Source organism: Alligator mississippiensis, chromosome 2, assembly GCF_030867095.1.
Source record: "Alligator mississippiensis isolate rAllMis1 chromosome 2, rAllMis1, whole genome shotgun sequence".
Taxonomy (NCBI): Eukaryota; Metazoa; Chordata; order Crocodylia; family Alligatoridae; genus Alligator; species Alligator mississippiensis.
In genome coordinates, this window is record NC_081825.1 from 85,208,795 (window position 1) to 85,223,231 (window position 14,437).

Genomic DNA, 14,437 nt, shown 5'->3' on the forward strand with positions numbered 1-14,437 from the left:
TGCTTTTACTTGACATATCAGAAGTGTCACAAACCAAATATGCACTGTGCATTTAAATTGATAATACTGTAAATGTAATTACCTGCGATACTTAAGAGCTGACTCAACCACTTGAGTAGCTATGGGGCATAAAAAAGGCAATTGACAGTTTGTAATCAGGTTGTTTTGCATTGCCTTGATTTTTTAAGATGATGATCTATTCCCATCCTAAAGTAATCCAAATCATTAAAATTAGCGACAGCTAAAAATGATAATTTTCTCATTCTCTTCTCTGTTTTGGAATCAAATTATCATTTAAAGTGTAAATATGAAACAACAAAGTTTGGAAAAAAGTTCAGTTATTTTATATTCTGTAAACTTTGAGGCATTTGCCTTAATTCAAGATCAGAAACCAGGCCCCTGAAAATGATCTTTAAAATGCAGCTCATCACATCATATTATTCAGGAGCTATCACACTATGTCATACTGCCTCCAACAATGGCCACCAACAAAACTTTAAAAGAATAAAAGCCCCACTGACATGAGATGATCTAGTGTGGATGGTAGATGTCATCATCATCTTCCTTCCCCAGTGCTTAAGGTTCTGCATCTATGATGGCAGAGAATTTGTTCATTCATGTTCCATGTGAGTGTTTTTCTGGCTTGGAACGTACCCTTGGAATCCATGTAGCTTAAATTCATTTTGGAGTTGCTGCCTGTGGATAGATATAACTTCAAAAGGAGAGGGGAAACTTGCCACTCAGGAGCATGTATCAGCTCTTATTTAATTTTCACATCTATACTCTCCTATGCCAATATAAGCGAACAAAGTTTCTGTAACTTTAAACCTAAATAAAACAGATAGAAGGCTGAGCTTTACTTCTACTGCACACAAGGGGAAAATTATATCAGAACAGCTTATACCAGTATACCTTAATACTGGTATAACTGTTATGCCTGACCATACCCACCACAATCATTGTTGATGCCATATTGATGAAAGTTGACCCTTAATTTTTATATAAGACCTTGTTTAAAAATGAAAGATGGTATAGGCTTTCAAAATACTGACTATACGAGAGATTCAAAGGAATGAAGGGAGTCCATGTTATCTAGATACCTAACCAAATTAAAAAGAACAAGAGCTATAAAAGAGTAACATCTTCATCCCCAATACTTGATGACAGATGGCATTTTCCACCAGAGAAACACTTTGATTCCTAATCTCTCAATCTTTCTCTGATCCACACTCAGCCAGTGGTGGAAAAGAAACACTCCATGGTATTTGTCTAGTCACACAGCACAAATAAAGTACCTGGATTTTCTGTCCAATACATGCCTAGCTCCTCAGATAAGATTATTGCCAGCTCTAGGATTGGTAAAAGCAAAGTGCCATCATGTTGCAATCTTAACTAACAACATCCAATATATTTAATTTATCCAAGTTAGTAGGGCACTTTCAACCTGTTATTAGTGTCTGATGTCTTTGAGCTTAATCACCAACAGACCAATACTGGTATTGATTCCATTTGTGTACTAAATTACACGGGAAGAAGAATAATAAATTTGTGTAAGGTTCACAGGAAAAGAGCACAAAACATGGTTTTAGAAGAAACTCAAGTGGTTGTTTTCTGGTGTATACAAATGTGTGCACAAATTCCATATAGACATTATTGACAAGAAGTATCAAAGTTTCAAGAGCCATGCTCTGAGCAAAGAATGAATAAACAGCAAATATACAAATACTGGCAGTTGTATTAGGGCTTTTCCTTTGCTGACACACTGATCTGCTTCAGTTTTACTTTAAAAGCAAAAGAACAAGTTCCAAGCTGCCATTCAGATAAATAAAATGTACACAATGTATTACCAGTAAGTCTCATGCATTACAACAGCATGTGCCAAATGCAAATAAAACTAGAGGCTTATATGCAGCAAATGAACATCAGCTTTAGCCTGAAGCTATGCTACCTTGGGTTGTGAGACTTTAGAAGGTAAAGCAATTCTAAGTTTAGGTAGTAATTAGGTAGAGACCAACAAGATCATGCATTTGGAATACTATTTGTTGATTTTTATAAACAAGTATCTTTCCATTGAGTCAATACTAACTTAAAACTTCATATTATGGGATTATAGTATTGGCTCTGGATGAGGAAAGGGCCCAACTGGTGCATCCGGATTAGAGGCTAGAACAGACATCTGCATTTCCCTGAACTATTTCGAACCTTGACTCCTGCTGCACTATTGTTATATGAGCCCCTGTCTCTGCATGAGTTGTCCCTTGTTGGGCCTGTAATAAACAGCATGTTAACTGTGGGCATGTCTACATATGTGCTTTAAAATGCATTAGCCTATTTTAATGAATATTAAAGCATCACAAAAAAAAACCATGCTCTTTAGCTAATGCATATGAAAATAGGCTAATGCTCCTTTTTCTAGTACCTCATAGTAGTGGGCATTTTTACATGTGCTTCGGAGTAGGGGTGTGGCTGCTCTAATTAAAACACCCACATCTTGTGTATCAGCATTCCCATGCTTCAAAATGGGGGCAGGGGAGCTTTTACTAAAGCTCGTTGAACAAGCTTTAGTTCAAGTGCCCCCTGCTACCATTTTGAAGTGCAGGGACACAGATGCATGAGACATGGAGGCTGCTGGAACACGCTAATTAGCACACTCCAGCAGACATGATTAATCGAGTCTGCTGTGATGCACTGTTATTACAGTGTACTGTAATAACAGTGCATTGGAGCAGCCTTCCTCTACATCTGCAGGCACTACCTAAAGCGCATTAATGAATGTGTAGACGTGCCCCTTATATGCATGCTGCTGCTTATCTTGGCTCCAAGCGTAACATCTACTTTGTGTGGAAAAGGTGTGGAAGGATACAGGTGTCCTCTTTTGTAGTCTACTGACATCAATGTGTTAGAGTAACGGACCCAGGAAATGGAGTGTATCAACTGTCCATGTGCTTTCTGTTTCCATGGAAAGTAGAAGCTGAAATGTGGTAGCTTACCCCTCAATGGAAAAAGTTAAATTGCTGCAGGTTAGCTTCCATTTGTTATGAAGTAAAGATGCACATGGAACCTTGTTACCTTGGAACAACTGATGTGCAATTAAGTCTTGGCCCATTGTTTATATGTCAATTTCTTTAGACACTTATTCATAAAAATCCCATGACACCTTTCCTAAATGTATTAGCTAATAGCCAGTTTAGGTTATTTCACTCTGTTTACTCCAGTTCCCACCTACTGTTTCATTTAGATTTGAAATTGCCCTTCACTTGTTGAGCTAAAGCAAGTGCTGTGAAGTAGCTGGCCTGTTTTAAGCTAGAAATTAGTATATTTCCACAGTAAATGGAATGCTTCTGTGTGGATATGTATATTATATGTAGCTAGAATTGCTTATAAACTGTTCTAGTATCTTCTAGACAAACTACAACGTACAGATGAAAGATATACTGGAAAATTATTTCTATATTAGCTATACGAATTAAAGTTATGTTTTTAGGCTGCAATTAAGTACTGAAAGAATGAACTCCTATTGGGAGGAAAAACAGAATATTTTTTCTCTTTTTTCACTTTTTAACATAATTTGAAAGGTGTCACTTATACAGGAAATACAAGTAATAAACATCTCGCATTTGTTTGTTTGCTTGTTTTTCAGTGTGCAGTGATCCAGAATTTAGAGAAGTTGCAAATAGATTGCGAGACTGGTTTAAAGCACTTCATGAAAGCGGAATCCAGAACAAGAAAACGAGAATTGTACAAAGGCCTGAAAGAAGCAGTAAGAGATTTTTACTTTGAGACTTTCCTGCACTTTGTTTTTGCATTATTAAGACTTTAATTATTCCAGTGATCTCAAAGCTATGTTTTATGAAGCAAATGCAAGGAAACATTAATTTATTACTTTAAGGGATTCATTTTCTTATTTAAATGTGTTTCAGGAAGTAGAAATATGCTTTAATATCAACTTTCAACATTCACTTTAATCTTTAAGAGTTTTTTTTGGCAGAACTTTGGTGAGAGAATATATGGAAGCTATTACTTATAAAGCTGCTATTTAGCTCTAGGTTTGAATGAGAATAGTAACACAGTAGAAATGGCTTAATAAAGCTTGATAATTAGTAACCCTATAAGGAGAGCAAAAGGGAGGAAGTGTTTCAGAAAAAAACAGATGAGGGGTTCTGAGCAACTGGTCCACTGAGAAAAGAGGTAAGTTGCTTTGTGTTTGCCATTGGAAAACATTGATTAAAAGAAGTTTGTAATTACCAGTGGTTGTTGCCACTACTGGGTTGCATAGTGGTTGTTGATATAAAAGAATATAGGAAAAAGGAATGACTAAGAAAAAAGGAATTTTTCAAGGATATTCTTCAAAACAAGGAAAGAGTCAGGAGTGCTAATGAAGTGGAAACAGTATGGGGCCCATTTCATTTTGAACTACCTTAAAACTGTAAAGAGACTTCTTGTTGTACTAAAACAGTAAAATTTTGAATTATGTAATTATTTTAGGATTTTGTTTAAAACAGCAATTATAGCGTGCAGCAGTTCTCTCAAGAATGTCGTGCTGTGGAGCAGTCAGATTATATTTCGTAAGCATTAAACCTCTACCTTCATTAATATGAAGAGCAAACTCTCTATGAATTCCTCCTGTATATGTTTTATGGATCTTACCCACCACTGATTGCTTTTTGTTCCTCCATTGTTAGTATTTTAAAGTATTCACATTTTTACCTTTGTTTGTGTCGCAGGGCACCTCGGTGCCCCTGCTCCTAGAGTGGAGAAACTGCCAGGGAGCAAGTGAGCGCGCCCTGGCCTGATATAACAAGCCCAGCTGAAGCTTGCTCAGGTAATGAGCGCAGCTGCGGGTTGCTGGAGCAACCAAGGGGAACCAGCTGCCTGTAGGAGGCAGGGCCTGGCCCTTATAAAGCTCAGGGCTGAGGCCAGGCTGGCAGTTTTCTGCCAGCAGCCAGAGAGGCAGGAGCTCTGGGAGTGAGGATGCGGAAAGGAGCCTAGCAGCAAGTACCATGGTCATATGGAGCAAGGTTGTTATGGCCATAGGGCTTCGGGTTTCAGTTATAGCCAGACGGCTGGAGCTTGCATTTGTGTTACAGCCTAGGGGCTTGTGGTTTTGCTTTGCGTTTGTATTATTACACCTGGAGGCTTGGGTGAGGCTGTAGGGGTTGGAGGAGGCCTCAATCACAGGGGCCCCAGAGAGTGTGGGGTGCCCTAGCGCCAAGAGGGTGCATTATTTTCATAGCGCTAGGGAGGGCGCAGCTCGCACGCCAGTGCGTGAGCAACTGGCGGCGAGGAGCGCGGCCAGTGGGTCGCGGGCGCAACCCGTAGGTTGCGGACGGGGACCTAGACCCCGGATTGCATGTGGGGGGGAACATAGACCCCGGCCCCAGGAAAGGGGCAATATTATTGAGTAGCCCAGTGTGGGCACGGCGAACCCCAAAGAGGGGGAGCACCATTGTACGTTATTGAGTAGCCCAGTGTGGGCACGGCGAGCCCCAGAGAAGGGGGAGCGCCATACTGAACAGCCCTAGAGAGCGGGGCCATACTGAGAAGCCCGAGACGGGCATAGCGAGCCCGGCCGCAGGCTAGTGTGGCAACACCCCTCAGACTGAGGCAGGGCGCTGCGGTTGCCCCAAGAAGACAGGGAGTAGCAGCGCGGTGAGCCAGGGTCAGAGAGGGTACCTGTGCTGTTGGCCCATAGGACCGGGGCCTGCTAAGGAGTCCCTGAGCGGGACCGTACCGTCAGGGGAGGCCCAGTGGGAGGCTGGGCACAAGAGAGACAGACCGGACAACGTCCATTACATATGCGAGGCTTGGGGCATGGTATCAGGGGAGGTAGGAGCCACGCATAGCCCATAAGGCTAGGGTGTCCGAGGAACACCCACCGTACCGGGAGACCCCCGGGGGTCCGGAAGAACCGCGGGGACAGAGGTCCCGAGTAGCCGTGCCCAGGGAGTCATAGGCAGCCTCCCTAATATATTTCCAACAAGACGTGGCGGGCGAGAATTAGAGGGTGCCTTGGGCCGGCCTGTACACGGAGTGAGGGACCTCAAGGAGATCACGGCCCTCCGTGAGGACCCCGCCGTGACAGTTTGGTTATTGTTCTTACATTACACACACTTTCCCTAACAAAAATAATCCCATTTATTTTCATGTAATTGGATACGGTATTTCTCAAAGTGCTTTTCAAGGTAAAATAACAATAACATTATGAAAACATAATATATTAAAAAAGAATTTAAAAAAATATAATCACCACTGTACAAATATGAAAAGGGTCTTCACCCAACAAGGACACTCTTCATGAGAGATAAATTTTACTTTTGAAAGAGCCATCCAGATACTAGGACTGTGCGAAGCTTTGGTGGCCGATTCAATTCAGAGGGGATTCAGCCTGATTCGGAGACTGAATCTCCGAATCCTAATTGAATTGGGAGACCAATTAAAAGCTCTGAATCAATTGGAAGCATCTAAATCGATTTGGTGATTTGGCCGTAGACTAAACAGGCAGGTGGCACAGCTGCTTCCAGCTGGTAAGTCTGTTGGCATTGAGGGAAGGGCGGGGGGATGTGGGCATGGCAGCGTTAGGAGTAGGGGCTATGCCCTGCTCCTGCTTGACCCCTTCTGCCTGGAGCAAGTCATGCCTGCATTGCACCCCCCTCACTCTCCCTCCACATGCCAGATGGGCAAGTGGCAGTAGGGTAGAGCCCCCACTCAGGGTACTGCCATGCCCACATCCCACACCACTCTGCCCCCATCCCCAAGTAATGCTCACCCCCGCCCTGGCTGGGCAGCTTGTCCCAGCCCCAGCCCCAATCCTTCCCTCCCCCCAACAGACTTGCCAGCTGGAGGCAGCTGTGCCAGCAGCCTGTTTAGTCTATGGCTGAATATCCAAAGTGGTGCCAAAACTTTCAGATCTAATTGAGCCAAATCAAATCAGGACAGTAATTCAAATCTCCAAATCAAATCGCTGTCCTCTGAACTGACCGAATCCAAATCCGAAGCAAATACTTACCATTCCCTACAGGCGTACCAGATACCGTGCAAAGGTTTGCTGCAGTACAAAAAGAAAATCCCCATGAATCGCATTAGTTATGTCATATTTCCCTTCTCTGGAACCTACATCGAAAATCCTCAAACAATTGCACCCCTTCCTAAAAGAAGACACAATTCTTAAAGAGATCTTTCCAGAAACACCCATCTTAGCCTTTAAACAAGCACCACACCTTGCTAACCTCATCACCAGAAGCAAACTCCCTATGTCTCAAACCACACCTAATGGATCCAAATCATGGCAGGACAAGAAATGTAAAATCTGCCAACACATCTCTACCACTCCTCCTATAACCACACCCCACAACAGAACCATCACCATTACTGCATCTTATACCTGCACCTCCAGAAATGTTATACATCTCATCCAGTGCACCAAATGCCCTGATGGAAATTATGTAGGAGAAACCAAACAACAACTGTGCATGAGAATGTACGCACACTGAAAATCCATCAAAGACAAAAATATCCAATTAATGTGTGGGGTGTAAACTTCTCACAAGACAATCACTCCCTCTCCGATCTCTCATTTCTAATCCTCAATGGGAATTTACAAAACACCTTTCATAAATGAACCTATGAACTTCACTTCATAAATCTATCAGATACAAAATATCATGGACTTAATGTAGACATTGGATTTATGATGCATTACAACCTACCTGACATCTGATTCACTAGGTGCCTGCCTGACCTTACCATTTACACTTTTCTTTCCCCCTCTTCCTCCCCTCCCCTCCTTTTTTATTCTTTGTCTTCCTAATTTATAGCTGTTTATTTTTTCACAGCCTTTTTTTTACCTTGAAGAACAGTAGAGTCTCCCTTACTTACCTTTGACATTATTTCCCCCTCATTTCCCCCGCTCCCTTCCCTACCCTTTGTTTTCCTAATTTCCACCTGTTTACATTCTCACTGACATCCTGTCACACTTTCAGCTTCTTTCATTCCTTGGATAGCTCAGAACAGCAGAGACTCCCTGTGCCTAAAGAAGGGTGCTTGTGCCCGAAAGCTTGCAAAGAACTTTTTTCCTGCTACTCAGTCGGTCTAATAAAAGATATCACTTCTAACCAAAGAAGCTTGCCTGCCTATATCCTTAGATCAACACAACTACAACCCAAAACCCTTAAAATAATCTGTTTTATCAGGGAATATTTTCATGTTCTGCAAGGTTTGGATAGGATTATGTTTCAAGATGGAAACCATATATATTTTTATTAAGCGTGGGAAGTGGGGGGGAGTTCATTTTTATTAAAAAAAAAATCATTTATGGGTTTACAGCATGACTGGTTCTTATTTCTTTCCTGCCACACAGTAATTAAAGAGGACAAATATAAAAACACTCTTTAAAAATATATAATTAACCAAATAACCTTACAAAACTGTGTGATGTTTGACCATCAATCCTTTAAAGATATGATTAAACTAATAAAGCCATACACTGTCCCAAAGTTTGCCTGACACCATGTCTGATTGATTTTTGCATGGAGTTCATTGAATAGTTAAGAACCCACAACTGAAAAAAAGCTTCCTGCAAACCTGATTATGCCTCTGGAGGGTTTTTCCCTGGGACCTGATATATTTAGGAGTACAACACCAGGAAGTGACAAAAGTAGCAGTCAGCAAGTCTTAGTTGCTGTAGTATATGTAAGGGGAAAAGATGTAAGCAGTCAGCAGTCTCTCAGGTAAGGGGATCCACTATCCCATAGGAATGTAAAATTCCTCATTAACATTTTATACATAATCTAACACAAATAGGTATCCATCTTATCTGATAAGCACCTCAGCCTCTTTCTTTTCTACAAATCTTCAATTTGAGGAATTCAGAAAGACAAGAGGGTTTGGATATACTGACTAAAAGTTCTGCAGTTTAACATTATGTTTACACAAGTGTTAATGGAGCGTATAATCTCTTACAGTCACCTGGATATTATATCATAAATACTGCCTATGACCTTTAAAAAGCATCCATCTTAAAAGCTAAATAAAAAAAAAAAAAGAAAAGAAAAAATACCTTATATATTTTAAAAAGAAAATAAAGAAATCAATATACAACTTAATAAGATGTCAAGCTATATGAAAGACCTCCAAAATTTAAATTTTGAATCTTCATATTATGTGAGAATTTTTTAACAAAATTGCAATATTGAACTCCAATAATATCTTTTAAAATATTTAGGAAGTTTCACATTAACCTTTCCAAGAAGGGAGGAGACCTTACTGAATCAAGGCTAATTGCCAATATTGGTCAATACCAACTTCAGTGGGATAGGAATTTCACCTTAAGATTTTGATTCCCCCGTTTAAGAAACTGTAGTTACTAGAAAGGTGCGGCTTACACAAAGTAAGAACCAGCATTTACTAGTGGGTTAACACTTCTCACAGCTATGGAGAAAGATTGATGTTGGTGTTAATATTTAGATTCTGTAAAACCATCTTTGCACTTTTATGGCCAGAATTTGAGTCCATGTATGAATTGAAACAGGCTTCAAAAGCAGTGTTATGAGCCAATTTCCTGTTTTTAAGTAGGTGCTTGTGCCAAAATTTGATTTTCATGTAATACATTTGCATCTATTACCATAGTTACTCAAACATAAGATGAGGTTTTTTTTCCACAAATCAGCATTTGGGGGGAAAAAAGCCCCTCATCTTATATTCCCATACAGAGTGGAGGGAGGAACAGGCAGCTGCTGTAGCAATGACTCTGGCCCTGATTCTGCATTGGGGTCAGAATCAGACCCACAGCAGCTTCTTGCCCTTCCATCCACTTCCCTTCTGCACCCCTGTTCACCCTTTTCCCTCCACTTTACTATCAAGCACAGCTCAGCTCTGGCTCAGGCTGGGGTCTCTCCCAGACATGGAGCACATGGAAACTCCTTCTCCCCCCTGGACAATCAGTAGCACCAACACTGCTGCATGGGCAGGTTGGGGCTTAGTTTCCATGTGTTGTGCTCCATGCTCCAGGGCAGAGCATCAGCATCTGACAGTAAGTGGGGGGGGGGGCAGAGTAAGAGGCAGAGACTGTGGGGAGATGGGGGTGGCAGGGTGCAGGTGGTTGGAGGGCAGGAAAGCTTTAAGGGAAAGAGGTGGGAGGGGCAGAGGGCAAGGGGGCCACATAACCACCCTCCATGGCAAGGAATTCAAGACAACCATCCAATACTTAGATTCTAAACCTGGAAAATTATAACAAATTTGTATATTGTCTATATAAAGAATCTAATTATTGGGGGGTTGTCTTATATGCGGGGCCATTTTATATTTGAGTAAATACAATAATATTCATATTGGTTTTATCCCTTCACTACCCAGGATCTTAGGGGGAACAACACTAATGCCAAGCTAGTTAAGATGAAAGTATTAGTGAGTTTTGGAATGCTATCATCTTATATAGTGTCTTAGAAGTACCCAGCAGTGTTGCTTTCTGAAATACCCATGGTCTTTGTAAATGAGCCAGTTTCCAGTTACACAATGTGATTATGATATTCATGTTATGAAATCCTATTGCAGCACAAATAATGCTCAGATTACATTTTTCATACCCCAGGATTTTTCAGTTCCTGACATAATAGATTGTATTTATGATTCCTTGCTTTTTCAATCAAATATATCTGTCAAATGGGAAAAAAAAAAACAGTTAACAGAAAAGGAGAGGCAGCACTTCACTATAATCTGTCTCTGTGGTCATAGCACATACTTTACAGGCAACTGAAATATCCCACTCTTATTCTCCACAACTTTCTCAGACATATGCTGGTGACATGTCTCTCCTATTATAAGTCCATCCTCTCCCTGGGGATGAAAAAATGTTAAGTGTCCATTGCACAAAACTGCCAACTCTGTCATACTTTATATTCATCTACAGCCAAATTAGTATATTAATTTATAAACATGACCAGTGGCTTCTGAGGCCTGTCTGGGCCCTAACTTCACATCTTCCCTATAAAACTATCTTTGCTTTAAGATCCCTCATTTGATTATTCTTCTAATGTGAGGCCATAATTAAATTCTAAGTTTCTATTTTCATGTCCCCACACTTTATCTATAATATAAAAGGTAACAGTCATCTTCTTAGTGTCTCAGACGGCCAAAGCCGACTCGAGGTGATTTAATAATTGCTCGTTCGTCGGGGCAGGCTGGTGAATAGAGAGGCTGAGAAAGCTTTATGGTTGTAAAACTTTACTCACGTCGCTTGTGGTTGCGACGAAAACGGTCCGGTCGTCTGAACAACTACGTTAGTTGTTCCAGCTGGCAGGGCTCAGGCCAGCACATCCGTCTACAAATCAGGCCGGCAGAGAAAAGGATACGTCTGGGATTGCGCTCGGCGACAGGGAGAAGAATCGATAGGTGATCAGTCTATCAATCAGCTAAGCCACGAGTCAGATCTCTCAAGAGGCACTCTGCAGCGTGCTCAAAGTTCTCCGACTTGGACGGAAGTCGCGCTAATTTTTAAACAGCTAGCAAGCCAATTACTAGCCGCTACGTGGGAATAATTTAGAGCTGGCCAATAGCAGGACACAAATTTGCATTCGAATGGCGGGAACTCTCTTGCACCAGGGGTTTTCTGCTGCAACAGAAAACCTTTACTTTGCAAGAGGCTCTCATGTGGCGGGAAAATTCCACCGTGCCGAGGCACCAAAATCATTGGGTTGTGACACTTAGATATATTGACTAAAAGCTCTACAGTTTAAGGTTGTTTACATGAGTATTAGTGAAGCTTATAATCTCTCACAGTCACCTTGATACTATATCATAAATACTGCCTGCAACCTCTAAGGAACATCCATCTTAAAAGCTCAATAAAAAACAAAAAAAATACCTTACGTGTATGTATCTACTTTTAGGAATAGATTGCGCTAATGCGGAGCTCCTATTAAAAGCCTTGAAAATACAGGGATATAACAGCCCTAAAACTCGCAACAAAAATGGTTAAAGGGCTTGGGCACATTACTGAGAAGAGGCTGAGGGAACTGGTTTATTTAGTCTGAAGAAGAGAAGACTGAGAGGGTATTTAATCATAGCCTTCAACTACATGGCGGGTGGTTACAGAGAGGATGGAGCTGGACTGTTCTCAGTGGTGACAGATGACAGAACAAGGAGCAACGGTCTCAAGTTGCAGCAAGGGAAGTTTAGGTTAGATATTAGGAAAAACTCTCTCATGAGGAGGGTAGTGAAGTGCTGGAACAATTACGCAGAGAAGTGGTGAAATCTCCATCCTTGGGGGTTTTTATTGCCCAGCTAGACAAAGGCTTGGCTGGAATGATATAGTTGGGGATGGTCCTGATTTTGAGCACAGGGTTGAACTAGAGGCACTGACAGAAGTGACATTTTGTCACCCAGTTCGCCTCCTGAAAATGCATTGACAGAAGTGCACGGCAGCAGAGCGCTTTAAAAGTGCCTGATAATGTGGCAAATGAACACTCATTATATGAGGGTCAGATGAGGTGCTTCAAAGCAGAGTGCCTTTATTAACCTCTGTCAGAAGCAGGCCAGGGCAGATGCAGCTCCAATCCACCTGTCCAGCACAGGCTGGGCAAAACCCACACCGAACTCCCATTCCTCTCTTCCCCACTTCCCATCATGAAGACAGCACTGGAGCTTGGGGAGAGGAGAGGAGAGGAAGGGAGGGGAGGGGATGAGATGGGACTAGGGCAGAGAGGCTGCAGACACACAGCTGGCTCCAAACTGGAGCTCAATCCCCCAACCTCCTGGAACCAGCAGAGAACATTTGTTAGGTCACAGGGATTGCTGTAAATCATGGTTCTTCTTGTACATCTTTCTGTGTGCTAGATGACCTCCTGAGGTCCCTTCCAACCCTACTTTTCTATGATTCTATGATTGTTGAATTGTATGAAGCTTATGGCTCTGGGGAGGAAGTATTAGCAGGCATTCCACAGACAGCATTTTTGTCTAATTTTATTCTTTTCAGGTCACAAATCTTAGGGGGTGATTAAATGGTTAAATATTTTTTTTTTTTACCATTTTAAAGTCAACAGGTTTGTGAGCTGAAAGTAAATCAGTTTTGATTATTACTACTGGCCATTTGCTTGATGCAGTTTGGGTGTTTCAACATTCTGTTTGCTTGCACTGGGTCTATTATTGTCTTTTTGTGGCAAAAATGAATCATAAGTACTGAGTGCATTGGTCAAAACATTAATGAAAAACTATTTCAAAAATGGTATTTCATGCACTGAAAAAGTTGGGCTAGGGGTGTTGAAATGTTGGTTATTACTTATAGGAAGTCTGGAAGTTAACTTTTTCAATATTACAGATAGTCTTTAAGGAGAAGAAAAATTCTGATATCTTTTTCCTTGCATAGGGCTTTATTTATGTGATAAAAGTTTATGACTATTTGAACAACAATTTTTTTTTTCTAATGTTAGCTGCTTAATGACATTCGGTTGCTCAACTTAATGGTCTGAATTGGTTTTAAAAGTAAGGTTATCCTATTTATCATGTTTCGGATAGGGAAGTGGTATGTTTTTTCTTCTCCTAGATTTAATTTAAGCAAGTCATGACCAGAAGACAGGCTGGAGAAGGTCTTCCTATAGAAGTACTAGGAAGTCACTGAATAGAGTCACTAGTAATTTCTACAAACACCGGTGAATATGACAAGCATGGATTTTATACAACTGCTTTATCATACCACCTAAGAAGAAATTACATTTTTCATTCTTTATAGAAACTCATATTTGTGTTGCATATGTATTGATTTTCTTCTCTTATTATTTTCTAGTTAGGAGATGCTGGCACTGGATTAATTATTGAATTTAATTTTGGATGCCTGATGTGGTTCTGACATCCACAGATTGTCAGTTTGTTTTGTTTTGGTTTATGTCACTAAGCAGTATGTAATCCTGACTAGCAGGATTTGTTTTCATTTGTGTTTAGTAATAAGGTGACTTCATACTCTTGTGTGTATGCTGTACTCCAATGAAATTCATAGCTTTAGCACTGAAAAAATCTACATATTTACTTGGGAGTATGTATTTATCCTAACTTTATGTAAGCAGTGCTCATTGAGAATATAGTGCTTTGAGTTTAGTCGCCTGAAAAATTGACCAGCTCCCCTCATTTTCAAGACTTCTGATAGTTGCAGAACTGCTATTAAAAGCCTTGAAAATGCAGTGAAATAGCAGCCCTTAAACTGACTAGCCCATCTCTTCAAAGCTTTTAATAGCAGTTCTTTGGCAAATGCTTACCCTTTTTCTGCACATTTAACCAGAGTATTGTTAAGTCTCAAAGTATACAGTGGAGCTATTCTTATGTGGTAAATGCATAAAGGATATGCTGACAACTGAAGTATTACAATTTAAGCAATGAGCCACAAATTTGGACTGCCAATATGTTATGCATTTAAACAATTTATGCACTTACTGGGCACTTCGACACATTCATT

At 40.9% G+C, this 14,437-nt stretch overlaps 1 protein-coding gene across 4 annotated transcripts in view; it reads left to right on the forward strand.

The window, feature by feature from the left end:
- The window catches only part of SPOCK3 (SPARC (osteonectin), cwcv and kazal like domains proteoglycan 3), a 508,697-nt gene that overhangs the window by 443,931 nt on the left and 50,329 nt on the right, over positions 1-14,437 (forward strand). For all 4 annotated transcript variants that reach the window (XM_059721899.1, XM_059721898.1, XM_019481419.2 and 1 more), the window contains one exon: positions 3,641-3,760. In XM_059721899.1, coding sequence (XP_059577882.1) covers positions 3,641-3,760 — 120 coding nt within the window. The remainder of the gene's footprint in view (positions 1-3,640; positions 3,761-14,437) is intronic.